The sequence below is a fragment of the Dama dama genome, chromosome 5 (assembly GCF_033118175.1).
Source record: "Dama dama isolate Ldn47 chromosome 5, ASM3311817v1, whole genome shotgun sequence".
In the NCBI taxonomy this organism is placed as follows: domain Eukaryota; kingdom Metazoa; phylum Chordata; class Mammalia; order Artiodactyla; family Cervidae; genus Dama; species Dama dama.
Window position 1 is genome coordinate 93,029,070 of NC_083685.1, and position 19,992 is coordinate 93,049,061.

General features: G+C 39.9%; 2 protein-coding genes across 5 annotated transcripts in view; one reads left to right on the forward strand and one right to left on the reverse strand.

Moving 5' to 3' along the window:
• The window catches only part of SMYD4 (SET and MYND domain containing 4), a 40,126-nt gene extending 29,114 nt beyond the window's left edge, over positions 1–11,012 (reverse strand). For all 4 annotated transcript variants that reach the window (XM_061143073.1, XM_061143072.1, XM_061143071.1 and 1 more), the window contains exons 1-2: positions 10,761–11,012; positions 9,844–9,989 (exon numbers count right to left, since the gene is read on the reverse strand). In XM_061143073.1, the coding sequence (XP_060999056.1) occupies positions 9,844–9,977 (134 nt within the window). In that variant the 5' untranslated portion in view covers positions 9,978–9,989; positions 10,761–11,012. The remainder of the gene's footprint in view (positions 1–9,843; positions 9,990–10,760) is intronic.
• A 162-nt stretch (positions 11,013–11,174) lies between these two features.
• Positions 11,175–19,992, forward strand: part of RPA1 (replication protein A1) — a 44,321-nt gene continuing 35,503 nt past the window's right edge. The window contains exons 1-4 of the mRNA XM_061143075.1: positions 11,175–11,327; positions 15,609–15,659; positions 17,350–17,428; positions 18,092–18,200. Coding sequence (XP_060999058.1) covers positions 11,295–11,327; positions 15,609–15,659; positions 17,350–17,428; positions 18,092–18,200 — 272 coding nt within the window. The 5' untranslated portion in view covers positions 11,175–11,294. The remainder of the gene's footprint in view (positions 11,328–15,608; positions 15,660–17,349; positions 17,429–18,091; positions 18,201–19,992) is intronic.

Consider the following 19,992-nt stretch of genomic DNA (forward strand, 5'->3'; position numbering starts at 1 on the left):
CTACAATACATGAATTATTTCAGAGCACATAGAAAGATGGGAAACTCTCCAATTCAGGCTATGAGGCTACTATAACCCTGATACCAAGAGCTGACAAATAGAGCACAAAAAAGAACATGTCATCTAATACCATTTCAAAACACATATACAAAAATCCTAAAAATAACATCAGCAAATTGAATCTAGCCACGTGTTAAAAAAAAATGATAGATAATAACCAGAGTTTACCTCCAAAACAGTTCAACATTAGTACATCTACTGATATCAATTCTGCATTAACAGATTAAAGGAGAAAAAGAAAATGATCATTCCTCTTAGAAGATACTAATATATAAAAAAAGAACTGATAAAATTCAGCACTTATTTATGACGGAATGTAAGGCAACTTCCATAAACTGAAAAGGGTATTATATAATACTATATACTTGTAGCAATGTCCTAAATGGCTATTACTATTCAACATTGCACTAGAGGTCTAACTAATGCTATAATTAAAAGGTAGAAGAGGTACAAATATTGGAAATGAAGATTACTGCTTGCAGATATACTTACTAAAAATTCTAACTGGACTGGCATAAAAATGATGAAATAATGTGAAAGTACAGTTAGGTGGCCTGTTATGATTCCTAGCTTACATTTATACCATCAATCATCAGTTAGATAATTTAATTGGGGGGATAAGTCTTATTCACAAGAACAACAAAAACCTTGTAAGAGGTAAGAATAAATCTGAGAGGAAATGTACAAGATCTATATAAAGAAAATGAGAAAAAATTTTACTTATGGACATAAAAGAAGCCCTAAACATGTGGCAAGACATACCCTTTACTTGAATGAGGAAATTTAATATTGTAAAGATGTCAAATCTCCCTAGATGAATCCATAAACCCAACACAATTCCAAAAACCCAATGACACTTTTTACTGAACTTGACAGTCAATTCTGAAGTTCACATGGGGGAAATGTATATAAAAATAGCTAAGATAGTCTTGAAAAAGAAGAATGACCCCTGTATGTGTGTGTGGGAACTTGGCTTAAGAGAGAGCAAAGCCACATTTGTACCAGACTTTCCTGCCTTCAAGTGCTCCTTCTCACTATGTCTGGTAATAAAATCTCAGGGGAAACCATTCCTTGTGGTTGGAGGAGGACTGACCCCAGTTCCACAAGAGGGCTGGGCATGTGGTACAGGCCTGGACACTCAGAGGAGCCCACACCTTTAGTTGAAGGGGTATGCATGCCATCAAAGATAGGTTGATCAGAGTACAACCCAGACATTTTTTTTTTTTTTTTTTTGCGAAAACTCTTGGGAAAGATGACCTCTTTTCTTGTAGTTATTAAGCTATTTTCAGGGTGTGCTCAAGGCTACCAATGGCTATCCTGAGTACCAGGGGGAGACAGTGCCTGACAGATGAAGAGATGGGAGTCTGATGACATCTTCTGAGCTCCTGAACACAACTCTGCATAAAAATAGGTCTGCCTTTCTGCACATCCTAGTTTCATAGCCTGTAGATTTCCTAATTTGGGCTGGGTTCTGTCATTTGACTGAAAGAATTCTAATATGATACTATAAAATCACAATAATTAATACTCTTTGGTTTTGGCACAGAAATAGGGCCTAGGAACACATTTACAGATAAGTGGGAATTTAATTTTTAATAAATGTGGCATTTTGAAGCACTGGGGAAAGGATGGACTATTCAATTAAAGATGTCAGGAAATCATCTGGGGAATAAAACTTAAAACATTCCCTCACATCATATACAAAAAAAAAATTCCAGATGGATTAGAGAGCTAAAACTAAAACACAGAGCTACCAAAAAAGTTAAAGGAAAATAAAACATTTTTTATAATCCCGGGCAAGAGTAGACTACCTTAAGACACATAACCCAGAAGCCATAAAAGAAAACGACAGATATGGCTGTATAGAAGTTAAAACACATACACACAATTTACACACAAGAGACACCATGAGTAAAAATTTTAAAAAGATAAATAATAGACTAGGAGAAAAATTAGTAGCATGTACCATAAAGAGATACACAGCCAGAGTCATGAAGACTTATTATGAATAAGAGAAAGATAAATGATCCACTAGAGAAATGGGCAAAGGACAGGAACAAAAAATTAACAGAAGAAGCAAATGGGTAACATCACAAATGGTGTTACTTTAACTAGTAACCAGAAAAATGTGAATTGAAACAACGTTATTTTGCCCTTAAGGGTACCAAAACTAAAGACTGTTGCTTTCTAACACTAATGAGAATATGTTTATGGTAAATGGGTAAAGCCTTCTTGGAACACAATTTAGCAGTATTTATTAAATTTTCAATGCTCATAACCATTGATACAACAAATCCTCTTCAAACAATCCATCTTAAGTTCTAAATATATGTACAAAAACATACATATAAGCTGTTCACTGCAGCACTGTTTGTAACAGTTAAAAAAATAAAAAACCCACAATACTATTTTACCATTTCCCAAACACAAGAATCTTACAACAATTTAACACCATTTACTCATCTTGCCCTTTGAACTACTGATGTCATGTCTTTGAAATGTTTTAAATCCCATAAGATGTTATTAACATCATTGTTTTATTTTTGTCATCATTTAAAATAATTAATTCAAAACTATTTACCCACATATGTACATTTTCATTCCTTCCTGCAATTACAATGCTTCCTAATCTGAAGAACTTCAATATTTCTTAAAGCTCTGATTTGCCAAAGAAACAGTCTCTCAGATTTTTCTTTTGCATTTATTTTTGAAAGGCACTTTCATTAGGTATAGGATTCTAGGTGGGAAAGTTTTGTTTTACTTTGTTTTTCTTTCACCACTTTAAATGTGCCATTCAGGTGTCTTCTAGCTTCTATAGTTTCACTGAAAAAAACTAGCCATCAGTCATATTCTTACACCCAAAAGGACAATGTGCGTTTTTTCCTTTGGTTATTTTTCAGATTTCTTCTTTTCTTTTTTTTCCTTTAGTTTTTAGCAGTTTGAGTCTGATGTCTCTAGGTGTGATTCTATTTATGTTTACACTGTCTGGGACTTGCTGGGCTTCTGGAATCTGTGTGTTGATGTCTTTTATCAGTTTTAGAAAATTTTTGGTCATCCTTTTAGAATATAGCTTCTATCCGACTCTCTTCTTTACTGATACTCCAATTTCAGGCAAGTTAGACAACTGATTGTATCCTATATATCTCTGTATGCCATACCATTTCCCCCCATTCTTCTTTTCTTCTTGTGCTTTATTTTGTTTTTCATTAACCTGTAAACCACTTTCCTAATCTAATTTTCCACTGTGTCCAATTTTCTGTCAAGCTTAAGAATTAAGCTGATTTCAATTACAGTATGTTTTGAATTCTGAAAAGTCCATTTTTTGGCCTTTATTATTTAAAAATTATTTTTATTGTGGCAAAATAAACGTAGTATAAAATTTACCATCTCAACCATTTTAAAGTATATATTCAGTGGTATTATATACATTCATAATGTTACATAACCATCATCAACATCCATTTCCATAACTTGTAAAACTGAAACTCTAAACTCATGAAACAATAACCCTCTATTTCCCCCCACCCTCAGCTCCTGGCAATCACCATTTTATTTTCTGCCTCTGATTTTGACTACTCTGGAGTACCTAAATTTGATTTTTTTTACAGATTCTAATTCTCTGTTGCAATCTATTTTTTCATCCACTTAGTCCATCTCCTTTGGTTTCTTCACCATGTTAAGCAGAGTTATTTAAAAATCTGTCTACAAACTCCTGTATGTAGACGTCAATCAATCTAATGTTAATTTTTTTCCTCTACATTATTGGTTATTTTTCTGCCCCTCTGCATGTTTAGTAAATTTATGTTCCTGACACTGTGTACAAAAGACATAAGGAAGCAAGACAACATGTTCCACTGTGAAAGTGTCTCCTTTCCTATACCTCACAGACAATATGACGGCTGGCCTACATTTATCCAAATAAGAGTTGAACTGGATCAGTGCTGGGCTACAGGCTTACTAAAACTCAGTCCATCTGTGGTTTCCTCCTCTATCTTGGGTGTGGACCTCCTGAGCTTTTGGTTGAGAGACTAGAAGGTCTCTTGTCTCCTTATGCATGAAAGTTTTGGTCTTTGCATGTTTTGAGCTAAGATTTTCTTTTTAATAACTTTTTTTTTTTTTTTGGCTGTGCCATGCAGCATGTGGGATCTTAGTTCCCCAACCAGGGACTGAAAACACATCCCCTGCAGCGGAAGAAGAAGACCACTGGACCTTTAGGGAAATCCCTACGATTTTTTTTCCATTTATTTTTATTAGTTGGAGGCTAATTACTTTACAATATTGTAGTGGTTTTTGCCATATGTTGACCTGAATCAGCCATGGATTTACATGTGTTCCCCATCCTGAACCCCCCTTCACCTCCCTCCCCATCCCATCCCTCTGGGTCATCCCAGTGCACCAGCCCCGAGCACTTGTCTCATGCATCCAACCTGGGCTGGTGATCTGTTTCACACTTGATAATATACATGTTTCGATGCTATTCTCTCAGATCATCCAACCCTCGCCTTCTCCCATAGAGTCCAAGAGTCTGTTCTATACATCTGTGTCTCTTTTTCAGTCTTGCATATAGCGTTATCGTTACCATCTCTCTAAATTCCATATATATGCGTTAGTATACTGTATTGGTGTTTATCTTTCTGGCTTACTTCACTCTGTATAATGGGCTCCAGTTTCATCCATCTCATTAGGACTGATTCAAATGTATTGTTTTTAATGGCTGAGTAATATTCCATTGTGTATATGTACCACAGCTTTCTTATCCATTCGTCTGCTGATGGGCATCTAGGTTGCTTCCATGTCCTGGCTATTATAAACAGTGTTGCGATGAACATTGGGGTACACGTGTCTCTTTCAGTTCTGGTTTCCTCGGTGTGTATGCCCAGGAGTGGGATTGCTGGGACATGTGGCAGTTCTATTTCCAGTTTTTTAAGGAATCTCCACACTGTTCTCCATAGTGGCTATATTAGTTTGCATTCCCACCAACAGTGTAAGAGGGTTCCCTTTTCTCCACACCCTCTCCAGCATTTATTGCTTGTAGACTTTTGGATAGCAGCCATTCTGACTGGCGTGTAATGGTACCTTATTATGGTTTTGATTTGCATTTCTCTGATAATGAGTGATGTTGAGCATCTTTTCATGTGTTTGTTAGCCATCTGTATGTCTTCTTTGGAGAAATGTTTGTTTAGATCTTTGGCCCATTTTTTGATTGGGTCATTTATTTTTCTGGAATTGAGCTGCAGGAGTTGCTTGTATATTTTTGAGATTAATCCTTTGTTTCTCCGTTTGCTATTATTTTCTCCCATTCTGAAGGCTGTCTTTTCACCTGGCTTATAGTTTCCTTTGTTGTGCAAAACCTTTTAAGTTTAATTAGGTCCAATTTGTTTATTTTTGCTTTTATTTCCAATATTCTGGGAGGTGGGTCATAGAGGATCTTGCTGTGATTTATATCAGAGAGTGTTTTGCCTATGTTCTCCTCTAGGAGTTTTATAGTTTCTGGTCTTACATTTAGATCTTTAATCCATTTTGAGTTTATTTTTGTGTATGGTGTTAGAAAGTGTTCTAGTTTCATTCTTTTACAAGTGGTTGACCAGTTTTCCCAGCACCACTTGTTAAAGAGGTTGTCTTTTTTCCATTGTATATCCTTGCCTCCTTTGTCGAAGATAAGGTGTCCATAGGTACGTGGATTTATCTCTGGGCTTTCTATTCTGTTCCATTGATCTATATTTCTGTCTTTGTGCCAGAACCATACTGTCTTGATGATGTGGCTTTGTAGTAGAGTCTGAAGTTCAGGCAGGTTGATTCCTCCAGTTCCATTATTCTTTCTCAAGATTGCTTTGGCTATTCAAGGTTTTTTGTATTTCCATACAAATTGTGAAATTATTTGTTCTAGTTCTGTGAAGAATACTGTTGGTAGCTTGATAGGGATTGCATTGAATCTATAGATTGCTTTGGGTAGTACAGTCATTTTCACAATATTGATTCTTTCAATCCATGAACACGGTATATTTCTCCATCTATTTGTGTCCTCTTTGATTTCTTTCATCAGTGTTTTATAGTTTTCTATGTATAGGTCTTTGGCTTCTTTAGGTAGATATACTCCTAAGTATTATTTTATCTTTTTTCAACGGTGAATGGTATTGTTTCCTTAATTTCTCTTTCTGTTTTCTCATTGTTAGTGTATAGGAATGCAAGGGATTTCTGTGTGTTAATTTTATATCCTGCAACTTTTACTATATTCTTTGATTAGCTCTAGTAATTTTCTGGTAGAGTCTTTAGGGTTTTCTATGTAGAGGATCATGTCATCTGCAAACAGTGAGAGTTTCACTTCTTCTTTTTCTATCTGGATTCCTTTTATTTCTTTTTCTGCTCTGATTGCTGTGGCCAAAACTTCCAAAACTATGTTGAATAGTAGTGGTGAGAGTGGGCACCCTTGTCTTGTTCCTGATTTTAGGGGAAATGCTTTCAATTTTTCACCATTGAGGATAATGTTTGCTGTGGGTTTGTCATATATAGCTTTTATTACGTTCAGGTATGTTCCTTCTATTCCTGCTTTTTTATCATAAATGGATGTTGAATTTTGTCAAAGGCTTTTTCAACTTACCACAACAGAGGTGCAGAATCCAGCAAATGGCTTGAGAGGAAGACTGTATGTGTGTTTTTTGTAAACAAAAAGAACACAGGAAAGACCTATGGCCAGTGATCTGGAGGGCTTCCCTGGTGGCGCTAGTGGTAAAGAATCTGCCTACCAATGCAGGAGACACTAGAGACTCACATTTGATCCCTGGGTGGGGATGATACCCTAGAGGAGGGCATGGCAACCCACTGTAGTATTCTTGCCTGGAGAATCCTATGGACAGAAGAGGACACCACATCCCAACCACTTCTCATCCCCACTACTACCACCCTGGCCCAAATTACTATCACCTCCTCTCTCACTTGGATTAAAGCAATAAGCCTCCCAACAAGTCTATCTATTTCCATTCTTGCTCCTCCTAGGAAAGTGAAAGTCGCTCAGTCGCATCGGACTCTTTATGACCCCATGGACGATATAGTCCATGGAATTCTCCAAGCCAGAATACTGGAGTCGGTAGCCTTTCCCTTTCCCAGGGGATCTTCCCAACCCAGGGATCAAACCCAGGTCTCTGGCATTGCAGGCAGATTCTTTACCAACTGAGCTATCAGGGAAATGTTCCTCCTATAGTGTACCCTCAACACAGTGGTTAGGGCAATCGTTTAAAACAGGGATCAGCAAACTTCCTCTAGAAAGCCAAAGAATAAACATTTAGCCTATATGGGCCAAGAGGTAAAAACCGAGACTGTTACATATGTACTTATATAACAAAAGAAAAAACATGCTTTTATTGACAAAATTCAAAATATAATAGTAATAACTGAGTACATTTTTAAACAAGCTCTACTGATGAGAAAATGAAAAACAAAAAATTTTTCAAGGATCCCATTTTGCTAAACTGGAGCTCAAAGTCAATGTCCCCCATCATCCGATTGACTGCAAATGTTTATCTGTAAAAACCATTCTTAGCTGAAGGCCACACAAAAACAGGCAGTGGGATGGACTTACCCTGTGGGATGTTGTTTGCTGATATCTGTTTTAAAATATAATCAGATCATATCACTCTCATCTCAAAACTCCATGAATAGTTTTCTATTGTTGTGTAACAATTACCACAAATTCAGCAGGTTAAAACAATACCCATTAATTATTCTCAGTTCTGTAGATCAGAAGTCCAGGCAGGCTTACCTGGACTCTCTGCTTAGGGTCTTAAGAGGCTGAAATCAAGGTGAGCTCTTCTACAGAAGGTCTGGGAAAGAATCTGTGCCTAAACTCATTCTGGCCGTTGACAGAAGCCAGTGCCTTGCAATTGTGGGTCTGAAGTTCCCATTTCCTTGCTGGCTGTTAGCCAGAAAGCACTCTGGGCTTCTAGAAGCTGCCTGCATTCCTTGTCTTGTGGCTCCATCTTCAAAGCCAGCCAAAGCGCATTCAAATCTTATGCTTTGAAGCTTTCTGCTACCAGCTGGGACAAACTCTCTGCTTTTAAAGGTCTTGCTTGATTAAGGTTACGCCCACCCGGTAATTATATCTCAAAGTGAGCTGGCTTGGGACTTGCATTACATCTGCCAAATCCCTTCCCAGCAGTGTTTAGGTTAATGTTAGATTAAATAACCAGAGAACAAGAATGGTGGGGGTGAGGGGCATCTTTAGAATTCTGCCTACCACATGCTGCAATAACTTCCTATTCAGAGTAAAAAGATAAGGCACTAATAAAGGGCCCACCCGGTTTGTGCCACCTGCTCCCAACTCCCATGAATGTCCCCTTACTTCTCTGATGGTATTTCCTACCACTATCCCTCTGGCTTACTCTGTTTATTCACTACTACATGTTCACCCAACTTGCTGTTTTTTAAACCATGCCAGATACTCACCCACCTTAGCCTCTCTGCCCAGAATTCTCTTCTATCGGATATCTCCTTTGTTAACTCCTGTATGGCCAAGACTCTGCTCCACTTTTGCTCTTACAAGAGGCACATCTGATAATACCATTTAATACTACCACCTGTACTCTTATTCCTAGCACTGGCTATTGCCCCCATGCCATTCAATATTCCTTTTTTCAACTGCGCTTATCACTTTTAACATATTATATACATTATGATGCTTATTTCTGTCCCTCCTTGGTAGTAAGGATCTTTGTCTATTTTTAAAAATTCATTTATCTATTTTTGGCTGAGCTGGGTCTTCATTGCTATGTGGGCTTTTTCTCTACTCGAAGTACATGGACTTCTCATTGCAACAGCCTGTCTTGGTGCAGAGCACAGGTTAAACGAGCTTCAGAAGTTTTGGCACACAGGCTCAGCAGTTGTGGCTCCCAGGCTCTTGAGCACAGGCTCAACAGTCACGGCGCATGGGCTTAGCTGCTCCGTAGCATGTAGACTCTTCCTGACGCAGGGATGGATGGAACCCGTGTCTCCTGCATTGGCAGGCAGATTCTTTACCACTGAGACACCAGGGAAGCCCCTTTGTCTATTTTTTTTTAAATGATGTGCTTTTGGTTTACTAAGCACCTAGCACAGTAGCTGGCATGAACAGATGTTGAATAATCATTCACTGAATGAGGTTCTGGGAAATTGTTTCAGTTTCTTATACACATGTGGGTACTAGGTCGTGAGGTACAATATATTTCTTATCTAAGAGTGTAGTCAAGAGTGTTTGAAAACTACTTAGCTTAGACTATATCACCTCCATGGTTCTTTCCAAACAGGAGAATTTTTTAATTTCTATGTGCAGCTACTGAATCTGCACTGTATCCTTTGGGATATGGCAAGGTGTACAGCCTAGTGACTACTGCAAGGCATGACTACTGAGACATAATACTGACACTGACAAAGCTAACAAGCATCCATCCACCTGCCAATGCAGAGGACTCAAGAGACACAGGTTCAATCCCTGGTCAGGAAGATCCCCTGGAGAAGGGAATGGCAACCTGCTTCAGTATCCTCGCCTGTAAAATCCAACGGACAGAGGAGCCTGGTGGGCTACAGTCCAAGGGGTCACAGAGAGTCTGACATGACTGAGCACACACATACCTGTTCTATTGATATAATAGGTTAGGAAAAACTGTGGAAATAGCAAGAACTGTTGAATGACCCCCAAAGAGAAAAATCTGCACTTAACTCTTCCATCAGAAAGAGATATAATCTGAGAGGAAATCATAAAAGAGAACACTTTCCAGATCAAAACTTCCCTGACTGAAGCTTTCATTCACTTACTGAAGAAGCAGAGATGAGTGAAGAAAGAGATCGTTCAAAGTCTTTGCTGTAGAAATGGTGACCTGAATGGACTTGGGGAGCAAAGACCACTTCTGAAGTATGTATGATTTCCACTCATCCACGGGCAGATCCATGCTACTTTAGATCTAAAAAATGAATAAGAAAACAAGGAATTCAGTTTTCTACAAATGCATAGTTCCAGAAAATCAAGATTTCATTCAAGCAAGCATGAAGCAACAAAATCAAATCTTGTAGTCTCTTCCTACAGTTGTTTACATGCCAAGGAAGGATGTACCGTCTCTCGCACCAATTCACTCAACATCCCTTCATTCAGAAATATTTACTGAAAACTGACTTTGTTCCTGGCATCGTACTAGGGAACGGTTATACAATGATGAATCAGATTTCTTACACAGTTCAGTTTTTTCTTTTCAATCCCGAGGTCATTCCTTTAGTTCAAGCCCTCACCATTTCCTGTCTGGCATTCTTTCTCCAGTGTCATAATAAGTCTTCAGGCCCTCAGACTCCCCCTCCCAGTTCCCCCTTCCCAATTTAGTCCATCCTCCATACTGAGACCGATGTCAGTTCTCTGCCTTAAATTCATTGATGCTCCTCCTAGAACTTAGGGAAGCCCAGGAGAAACCCTTTATTATTTGACCCCTGGCTCACTTTCTGATCAAGTCTCGCTTTTCCTCTACACCCTGCTATCCGAATTTCCACACATCCTTCAAGACTCAGTTCAAATGGTTCCCACTCCGGGAAGCTTTCCCTGATTTTGCCACCTGTGACGACAGGCGCACACTTTGCGTCTCTCCTGGGCCCAAACCACGTCTACACTGAGTTAAGGCTACTCACAACAGAAACTCCCTCGACATACTGTGCTCCCCTCTGGGAGTTAGGGACCAGGTCTTATTTACCTTGAGAGACCCCCCACTGTGCCAAGCTCAGGGTCTGGCATCTGCGGGAGCTCAGCTCGGGATTGCTGAAAGAAGCAAGTCACCGTTTTGACTACCTTCAGTAGCAGAATTATGAGGGAACCCCTCGAACCCTCCTCTGGGCTAGCAGTCTGTGGCTGCCCGCCAAAGGCCGAGTGCGGTATGTTTCCTAGAGCCCGCGGGGAAAGGTCCCGGAACGCCTCCGCCCTGCGCCCTTGGCAGCTCTCGCGTCACGCTTCGCGCGCCCCGCGGCTCGGCGCCCCGCCCCCAGGCCCCCGCCATCCCGCGAAGAGGCCCGGGACCCGGACTCCGGTGGGTCACGTGAGCCCCGTGCCGCGCCTCAGCCAATGCGGTGGCTGCTCGGCCCTCAGACCGCCCCGTGCGGTGCGCACGTCGGGAGGCGGGGGCGGTACACGCAGCTCCCCCGGCCAATCGCCTTGGAGCGCGCCGGTCCCCGGGAGTAAAGCCAGGCTTGCGTGGGGGGAGCCGGAGCGCGGGAGTTGTTGCGGCGGAACCATGGTGGGCCACCTGAGCGAAGGGGCCATTGCGGTGAGGCGACGCCTGCGAGCTGGGCGCGGTGCGGGGCGGCTGTGGGCCCTGGGGCCGTGCGGGTGGAGAAGGGGGAGAGAACACTGGAGCCGGAGTGATAGTGGGGGCTGGGGAGGGACCGCCGGATGACTCCCTAGAATCATCAGTTAACGCATTTTTATCGTCAGCTTTTTAAACATGCTCATGTTTTTCCTGCGTAAGGAGTTGAAACAAAGTAAACGGTTGATTTTCGCCCATCTTTCTCCTGCAGCCACTCTTTCTTCTCCTCTTACCCCATCCGCAGCGAAACTTTCTCCAAGAGTTGTCATTTTTCAGTTCTTTTCCTTGCCTCACATTCCCCTGTAACCGACTCGAATTAGTTACTCCCCTTCCTGATCACTGTAACCCTGGCTGAAGTCAGCAGTGCCTCCTGGGGCTGTTAAATCCAACAGACACTTTCGAGATCTAAATTTATCAGTTCCAGCAGCGTTTGACTATTGGGCATCGCTTTCTTCCGGTAGAATCCTCTTCTTTTGGTTTCTATGGGTCAGCTTGGCTTGTCTCTACCCGTCTTACTTGCAGATCCTTCTGTAAATTTTTGTTGAATCAAGGCTCAACCCTAGGCCCTCTTCTTCCAAGACAATCAAATTACCGTCTCTATGTCAGTTGCTCACAAGTTTCTTTTTGTCCAGGGCCAACTTTACTCTGAAAAGACAAACCTCTATCGTGTACTTGATATCTCAAAAACATTTTAAATTCAACATGTGACAAACCAAATCTAATATCTTCCTAAATTTGGGCCTCTGCTGTCCCCTATCTGGATGCATGGCACCATTATTCATTAAGTTATGCTAGCCAGAAATTGTGGAATCGTTCTTCCTATAAACTCTGTCACCCTGGCTATCCAGCCCGTACCTAAGTTTTGTCTGTTATACCATCACATATGTCTCTTAAATCCAGCTTCTTCTCTCCAGGCACACTGGCACCATTACTTGTGCCTGGCCTTCTCCCTTTTACCCAGCATAATCTTACTCCTGCCATTCCCAACATAGCATATTCCTACCTGTTCTTTTCTTTTTTCCAGACTTTTTTAACGTAAATTGTAAATCCCTGGTATATTTCATACTCCTGCCTTCCACAGGGGCTTTGAACATTCTTAAACCACTGCCTGGGTGGTTCTTTTATTATTATTATTATATTTTTTATTGGAGTGTAGCCAATTAACAACGGGTTGTTCTTCATTCTTCTCTTGTTGACTAACATAATCTCCACTCAGTTACTTCCTCCAAGAACTCTTCCTTGACTCACTTTGCTAGGCTTAAGTCCTTTTATTTTCAGACCCTAATTCCTGTTTGTTCACCTGTTATCTGTGATTTCAGGCAAAATATTAAACTCTGCCTTTCCTCTTCTTTCACAGGCTTGTCATACCTAGTACATGTTGCCTCTGGTTAGTGGAACGATTAAATGAGCTGTTAATTTAAAGTGCTTAGTTCATGTGTGATACATAATAAATGTTCATTACTTGTTACCCATTATTAACAGTCACAGATATGATTTTACATTAAATATTGTTCATTTCATTAATGTTAGTTTCTTTCTGCCTCCCCCACTGGACTGTAAATGCTCTGAAGCCTGAAATCTTGTCTGGTTTTTTGTTTTTTTTTTTGCCCAACACAGTCTCCCCGATTCCTGGAGCAGTGCTGGCCAGTATGAGGTGCCCAATAAATGTTTACTAATTGTGTATGTGGAGAGGGAAATGGCAACCCACTCCAATATTCTTGCCTGGAGAATCCTGTTGACATCGGAGCCTGGTGGGCTGTTGTCCATGGGGTTGCACAAAGTAGGACATGACTGAAGCGACTTAACATGCATGCATGCATTGGAGAAGGAAATGGCAACCCACTCCAGTATTGTTGCCTGGAGAATCCCAGAGACAGAGGAGCCTGGCGGGCTGCCGTCAGTGGGGTTGCACAGAGTCGGACACGACTGAAGTGACTTAGCAGCAGCAGCAGCAATTGCATATGAGGCAGTGAAAAGAGAGGGACAGGTGGATGAGGAGATACAGTTGGCAAAGTGGAGTGAATATTTTTTTTCATTTATTTTTATTAGTTGGAGGCCAATTACTTTACAATATTGTAATGGTTTTTGCCGTACATTGACATGAATCAGCCATGGATTTACATGTGTTCCCCATTGGAGTGAATATTTTAATAAATTAAAAATAATTAACCTTAAGAAGTGATTGCAGATTGTAGTCCTTGTTTCCTTTATAGCTGCAACCCTGCGTCTTTAAGACAAATTAGGAATTGTTCTTTACTTTTAAAAACAGTGACTGAGGTATCATTTAAATAATTTGCCGAGTTAGTTTTTGTCACGTTCAAAATTTTGGAAACATTTACAGTGTTAGCTGTAGTATTACTTAGGTCTTGTTCATAAATGACAACGAAAATTTATGTGTGTGTTTCGGTAGAGAACCTTTGTCAAATTTCTCATCTAAAGCAAGTAATATTTTAGTTCGAAAGACATAGACCCCCAAGGGCAAGCAACTAACACACACAAATAGTAGGGACATTTTCAGCAAGAGGTAATGAGAGCTTATTCATGGAACTATTGTGGTAAATAGAATAAATAGTATTTTTATCTTAAGTAACTAGGTAATAGAGAGAGGAAGGGAACTAATATTTTTGACCATTTCTAATGTGCCAGATCCTTCATTATAGTGAGTACTTAAAATAACCCTGTAAGGTAGATTTTTATCTTTAACCCCGTCTTACAGACGAAGAAATTAAAATGCAGAGAAGTAGTTTGTGGACCAGCTGAGGATTTGAACACATACTTTTGAGCGTTACATTCTGTTGCTTTGCATTTTTTTTCCTTCCAGTTTTACTGAGATGTAATTGAAATACCACACTGTTTAAGGTGTACAGCATAATGATCTGACTTATGAAACCATTGCCACAGTCAGTTTGGTGAACATCTGTCACTTTACACACAGGAAAGAAAAAAGAGTATTTTGTTCCTTGTGATAAGAACTCTTAGGATTTACTCTCTTACTAACTTTCATATGTAACGTTGTTAATTATATTAATCCTGTTGTGCATTACATCTAGCCTGGTACTTATCTCACAACTGGAAGTTTGTAACTTTTGAATAGATTTTCCTCCTCCCTCCACTTCCTGCCTCTGGTAACCACAAATCTGATCTCTTTTTTTCTATGAGTTTGTTCATTTGCCTGTTTGTTTTTGAAGTGTAATTGGCCTACAATACAGGGTTAGTTCCTGGTGCACACCATAGTGATTTGACATTTCTGTACATTACAAAATGATCACCATCATTGCTTTGTATTTTTACTAGCAATGGTAATTTGGAAAATTTAAGTCAGTTCTGCCTTAAGTGTATATGTCATGTTATATGTCCCAGAAGAGTAAGTTTTAATATTCACTATTTATTAATGGCACAAATAAAAAGTAGTAAAGAAATACATGCGTTTGATTTTAGACTCAGATAGAACAGAAAGGTGCTTGATGAAATTATTGACCTGCCCCCTTCCCCCAATTCTGTTCCCCAGAAATGGCTACTTAAAAAAAATCAGACTTCCTTGGCAGTCCAGTGGTTATAGTTCTGTATTTCCAGTGCAATGCAAGGGGCTCAGGTTCAATCCCTGGTCAAAATCTAAGGTCCCACATGCTGTGGGCCATGGTCAAAACAAAGATCACATTTACTGAAGTTTAATTAGATTTACATAAAATAGGAATTATATTGCATATGGTTTGCACACTATAAGTTTGTAATACATCAAACTGTATGCAGTAGTATATCAAGCCATATGCAGTTTGGTGAATTTGGACAATTCAAAAAGTTATACGCAGTACAGGTTAAGCCTCCAAGTTGTGTCCCCCATCACCCAGTTCTTCTCACAAGAGGCAACTAGTGGTATATAAACATTTTCTGGAGGCTGCATGATATTCTGTTTTAAGGGTTTTGCTATATTTATTTGTCTGATTCCCAATTAATGAGCAGTGTAGGGAAATAAATATGCTGTTATGAATAATGAGTACATATGTGATGCCAGTATTTTATGAATACATACATGAAGTAAATGTATATTGTTGGTAAGTATGAATCCCACTTTTATGATTTGTCCAGAGTGATAACTTAAAGTGGATTCTCTGAATCCACTCTGAAAAGGGTCTTTTAATAATGTTATCTGTGGTTTATTCCAGATACCAAACTAAAAATATGTCAAGTTTTAATCATGATTTGAACACCTGTCTCACAAGAATCCTGTTTTACTTTTTTCAGGCCATCATGCAACAGGGAGATACATCTATAAAACCCATCCTCCAAGTCATTGTGAGTACCTGCATATTTTTGTCAAACATTTTTGAACTTATATATAATTATAAATTACGTTTCATAGAGGATATACAGTCCACTTTAGGAAATTTGTCTGCTGTAAATTCTCTTCATCATCACAAAATTAGTCCAGTCCATGTTGTAACTCTGAGAGAGAAACCGGGCTTTATTTTTACTTTTATGTTAGTCAGAGTTTGACCTCTGGAGGTTCCAATTTGAGGCTCTGCCTTTCTGTTCTTTCCATAATTGGTGGATACTATATTGCTACCCATTTTTATTTAAGAAAAGTATCATTTCTGTTTTTGCTACAACATGGTTGTTATTCCCACTTCATAGATGAGAAAACTGAGGCTCAGAGAGGAAGTGACTTGTTCCAGTTTATATAGCAGGAAGCAGTAGAACCCTGATTTGTACCCAGGTGGTCTGACTCCATAGCCCACCCGCTGAACCCCTACTCTTGATTATCTCATCTTAGGAACAGCTTTCTAACCCAAGTTCAGTGCGTCATCATTCCGTTATTCATAAATGTTGCCTTTGCATCTGTCATTTTTTAGCATTCTAGATAAACTATTAAAATCTTATAACAAGAACACCTACCTGTGAGCATCTGGAGATTATAGGATTCCTATAAACCCTTCAAAGTCAATAGAGCCCAGAGTGAAATAATCTCTACATAATATGGAATGTGGGCTTTCCTGGTGGCTCAGCAGCAAAGAACCTGCCTGCCAATGCAGGAGACTTGGGTTCGATCCCTGGGTTGGGAAGATCCCTTGGAGAAGGAAATGGCAACCAGCTCCAGTATTCTTGCCTGGGAAACCCCATGGACAGAGGAACCTGGCGCTAGTCAAGCCTGACTTAGCGACTAAACAACAACAACAAAAACACATCATTACTTCTGCCTCCTTGGTGGTTCTGCCCTGGGGTTTGTCTTGCTCAGACCTGCCTCATATCTGGCTTCTGGGGCTCTCTACCCAAAAAGAACTTGTCTGCTTAAAATTCTTCATTAACCCTATCAGTCATTTAAGGAGTTCGCAAATTTTGCTGAGGATTTTAAAAATCAATAGGAGCAGAATTCTGGACCATGATTGCAGATTCTGAGTCAATAGGCCCGATGGTTTGTCTCCCTGTTGCTCCCAAACTCATTGCCAGTCTTCTTAAGGCTGTTTTCGTATTTCATTTTCTTCAGAAAGCTGCCTCTGATTTTCTTCAGGCTGAAATAAATGTCTTGGCTCTGCTCCCATGTCATTATGTGCACACCTCTGCTGTTCTCTGCCTCCATCTTCACCCCAGCTGTAAGCCTCTTCAGGGGAAGGAATTCCTGCCCCCCACCCCGTTTTGTATTTTTATCATGTTTCCTACTTAGTACCTTACCTATATTAGGTGCCTTGTTGTATGTTTTTTATTTTTTTAATTAAATTTTCAATCAAATTTGAGTTAGAGAACACAAGAGTATTGGCAATTTATTTTGTTTTTATCTGTATTGTGTCTAGTAATGTTAATAAAGAGAGGTTGGTGGGAGAATCATCAAGTCCAATTTTCTTTTGCTTGGATTTAGGTATTGAGAGAGTGGGCAAGCAGCTCTATTTCTATGGGACTAACGTCAAACCCATTCTCCTGCCACTTAGGTTTACTTATCCCTGAGGACTGGGCAGACAACCTGGCTAATGAATCGTGTTTTCTCTCCTAGAACATCCGTCCCATTACTACAGGGAATAGTCCACCCCGTTATCGACTGCTTATGAGTGATGGACTGAATACTCTGTCTTGTACGTATGATGTATAAATCTAGGAGTTTGTATTTTAATAATGAAAGCACACCCAACACCCTGATTGCAGTAATTGGAACATTCCAGAAGTCTACATTTGCTTGGCTATGTCTTCAGTCAGACAGAATTGCAGTTGGCAGAGAGCATTCTAACAATAGACTAGGTCTAGTGGAAAGCTGCCACTTGGCTTAATTAATTTTCTCTAAGTGGTGCTCTGTGCTTTCTTTGATTAATTTCCCTTAGGATGATATTGACATTTAGTGGATATGATGGGTTAGCTGTCCTACACTTGTCTTTTTGGGGTTTTATTTCTGCATTGGAAGCTTTATGGGGAGGAAGAGAATTTGCAGAATATATACTTACCATCTCTAGTCCCAAGGTGAAGGACCTAGAAGAGATTTTTTTTTAGTCTTTGTCATGAAACCTGAATGATTGAAAAGATGATTTGGGGCACTTCAGGAAATACTTAATTTCATCGAAGCAGCAGGTGTTAAATGCACAGCAAATTATTACTGTTTTCTACCGTATAGAGTCTGAGTAGTTTTAATTTCAGGAATGTCTTTTAAGGCATAGTTTTTTCTTTTGCTGGTACAAGTATGATCAGCTTATAGACTGTCATGACTGAAATGTCTTAGAGACTAAAGTAATCTCTCTGCTTTTCAGCTTTCATGTTGGCAACACAGCTGAATCCTCTTGTGGAAGAGGAGCGATTGTCCAGCAACTGTATTTGCCAAATTAACCGATTTATTGTGAACACGCTGAAAGATGGAAGGTATGTGGTATCTTGGTTTTCTTTTAGTATTTATTTATTTGGCTTCATCGGGTCTTAGTTGCAACACGCGGGATCTTTCATTGGGGTGCTCAGACTCTTCAGTTGTCGTGAGCAGGCTTAGTTGCTCTGTGGTGGAATCTTAGTTCCTCAAGTAGGGGTCGAACCTGTGTGTCCTGGACCACCAGGGAAATCCCTGTGGTTTGTTTTTTTTCTGTTGTATTGTGTTGTAAAATGGGGGCTAATTTTTGAACATAGAAGTTTATTGGATGCCAGAATTCAATTAGGAATCAAAGAGGCAGTGGTGAGCTGTCAGCCAAGAGTTCAGAGCTATTGAGTTCTGAACTCAGGCGACTGAAAACGGGACACCAATAGGACAGAAATATGGAACCAAACTGGAAATTTCAGAGCAGGAAATGAAAGCCGAATGTAGAACTCATATTTCTAATCTCTTCAGCAGCACTGATTCTAGGATTCTCTCTTTAAGTGTCTCTTAATGAAAAAAGGGTCACTTTTTAGGGCAAAAGAAGATGTAATTCATTCTGTAACACTGGCCCTTTTCTGCAGTCTTGAATCTTTCATAGTAAACACTTTCTTCAGCCAACAGAGAGTACTGTAGAGTACCTACATGATGCTCCATGCTAGAGACACAGTGGTGAACAGAACTGTTAGTCACACCTGAGTAACCATTGCTGAAATACTTTTTTTTGGTGGCATGCAGAGTCATACTTGCCAAATCTAGGGCAGTTTAAAAATCAAAACTGTGAGTTTCCTGGCAATCTAGTGGTTGATGCTTTGTGCTTTCACTGCCATGGTTCCAGGTTCAGTCTCTGATTGGGGAACTAGGATCCTTCATACTGTACGGTGTGGCCAAAAAACTTTTTTTAAAAAGCCAAAGTAAGTAAAAATAGTAGCATTATAACTTATTGAATAAAGTAGGAATTCATAAGTCCATACTGAATAAATGAACACATGAAGGGGAACAGAAAGTTTTTCTTAGGATGGAATGCCATCTAAAAATGTAGATGGATTGACAGAATTAGAAAATCACCATTCGGCGACCATCATATATGCAAGAAACATTTAATAGGTGCTGTGTAAGTTTCCTGTGGCTGCTCTAGCAAAATACCACACGTTTGATGGTTTAAAACAAAGAAATTATTTCTGGAATAATTTCTGGAAGTCCGGAGTTGACGTCAGTTTTACTGGGCAGAGAGCATGGTGTTGGCTGGGCTAGACGACTCCTAGGAGCTCTATCAGAGAATCCATTCTTTGCCTTTTCCAGCTTCTGGTGGTAAATAGCATTCCTTGGCTTGTGGCTGCATCACACCAGTCTCTCCTTCCATAGTCACATTACCCCTTCTCTCGGTACCAATTCTGCCTCTACCTCCTTCTTTTTTTTTTCCTTTTGACTGCCCAGTATGGTTTGTAGAATCTTAGTTGGCCAGTCAGGGATCGATTCTGTGCCCCCTCCAGTGGAAGTGTGGAGTCCTAACTCTGGACTACCAGGGAACTCCATCTTCCCTCTTCTTAGAAGGATATATGTAGTTGCCTTTAGTGCCCATCAGATAATCTGGTATAAAATCACCACTTCAGCCCTTAATTAAATCACACCTGCGGAGTCCCTTTTTGTGGTGGAAGGTTCCATGCGTTAGGATGTGGACGTATTTTGGTCAAGGGTGTTCATTCAGCTGACCACAGATGCTGAAACAGGTGGTGAAATTTTGATGAGGAACAAGTTATTTTTAGGGTTAAAGTATATCCCCACGCCCCACACAGCATAATTATTAGTTGT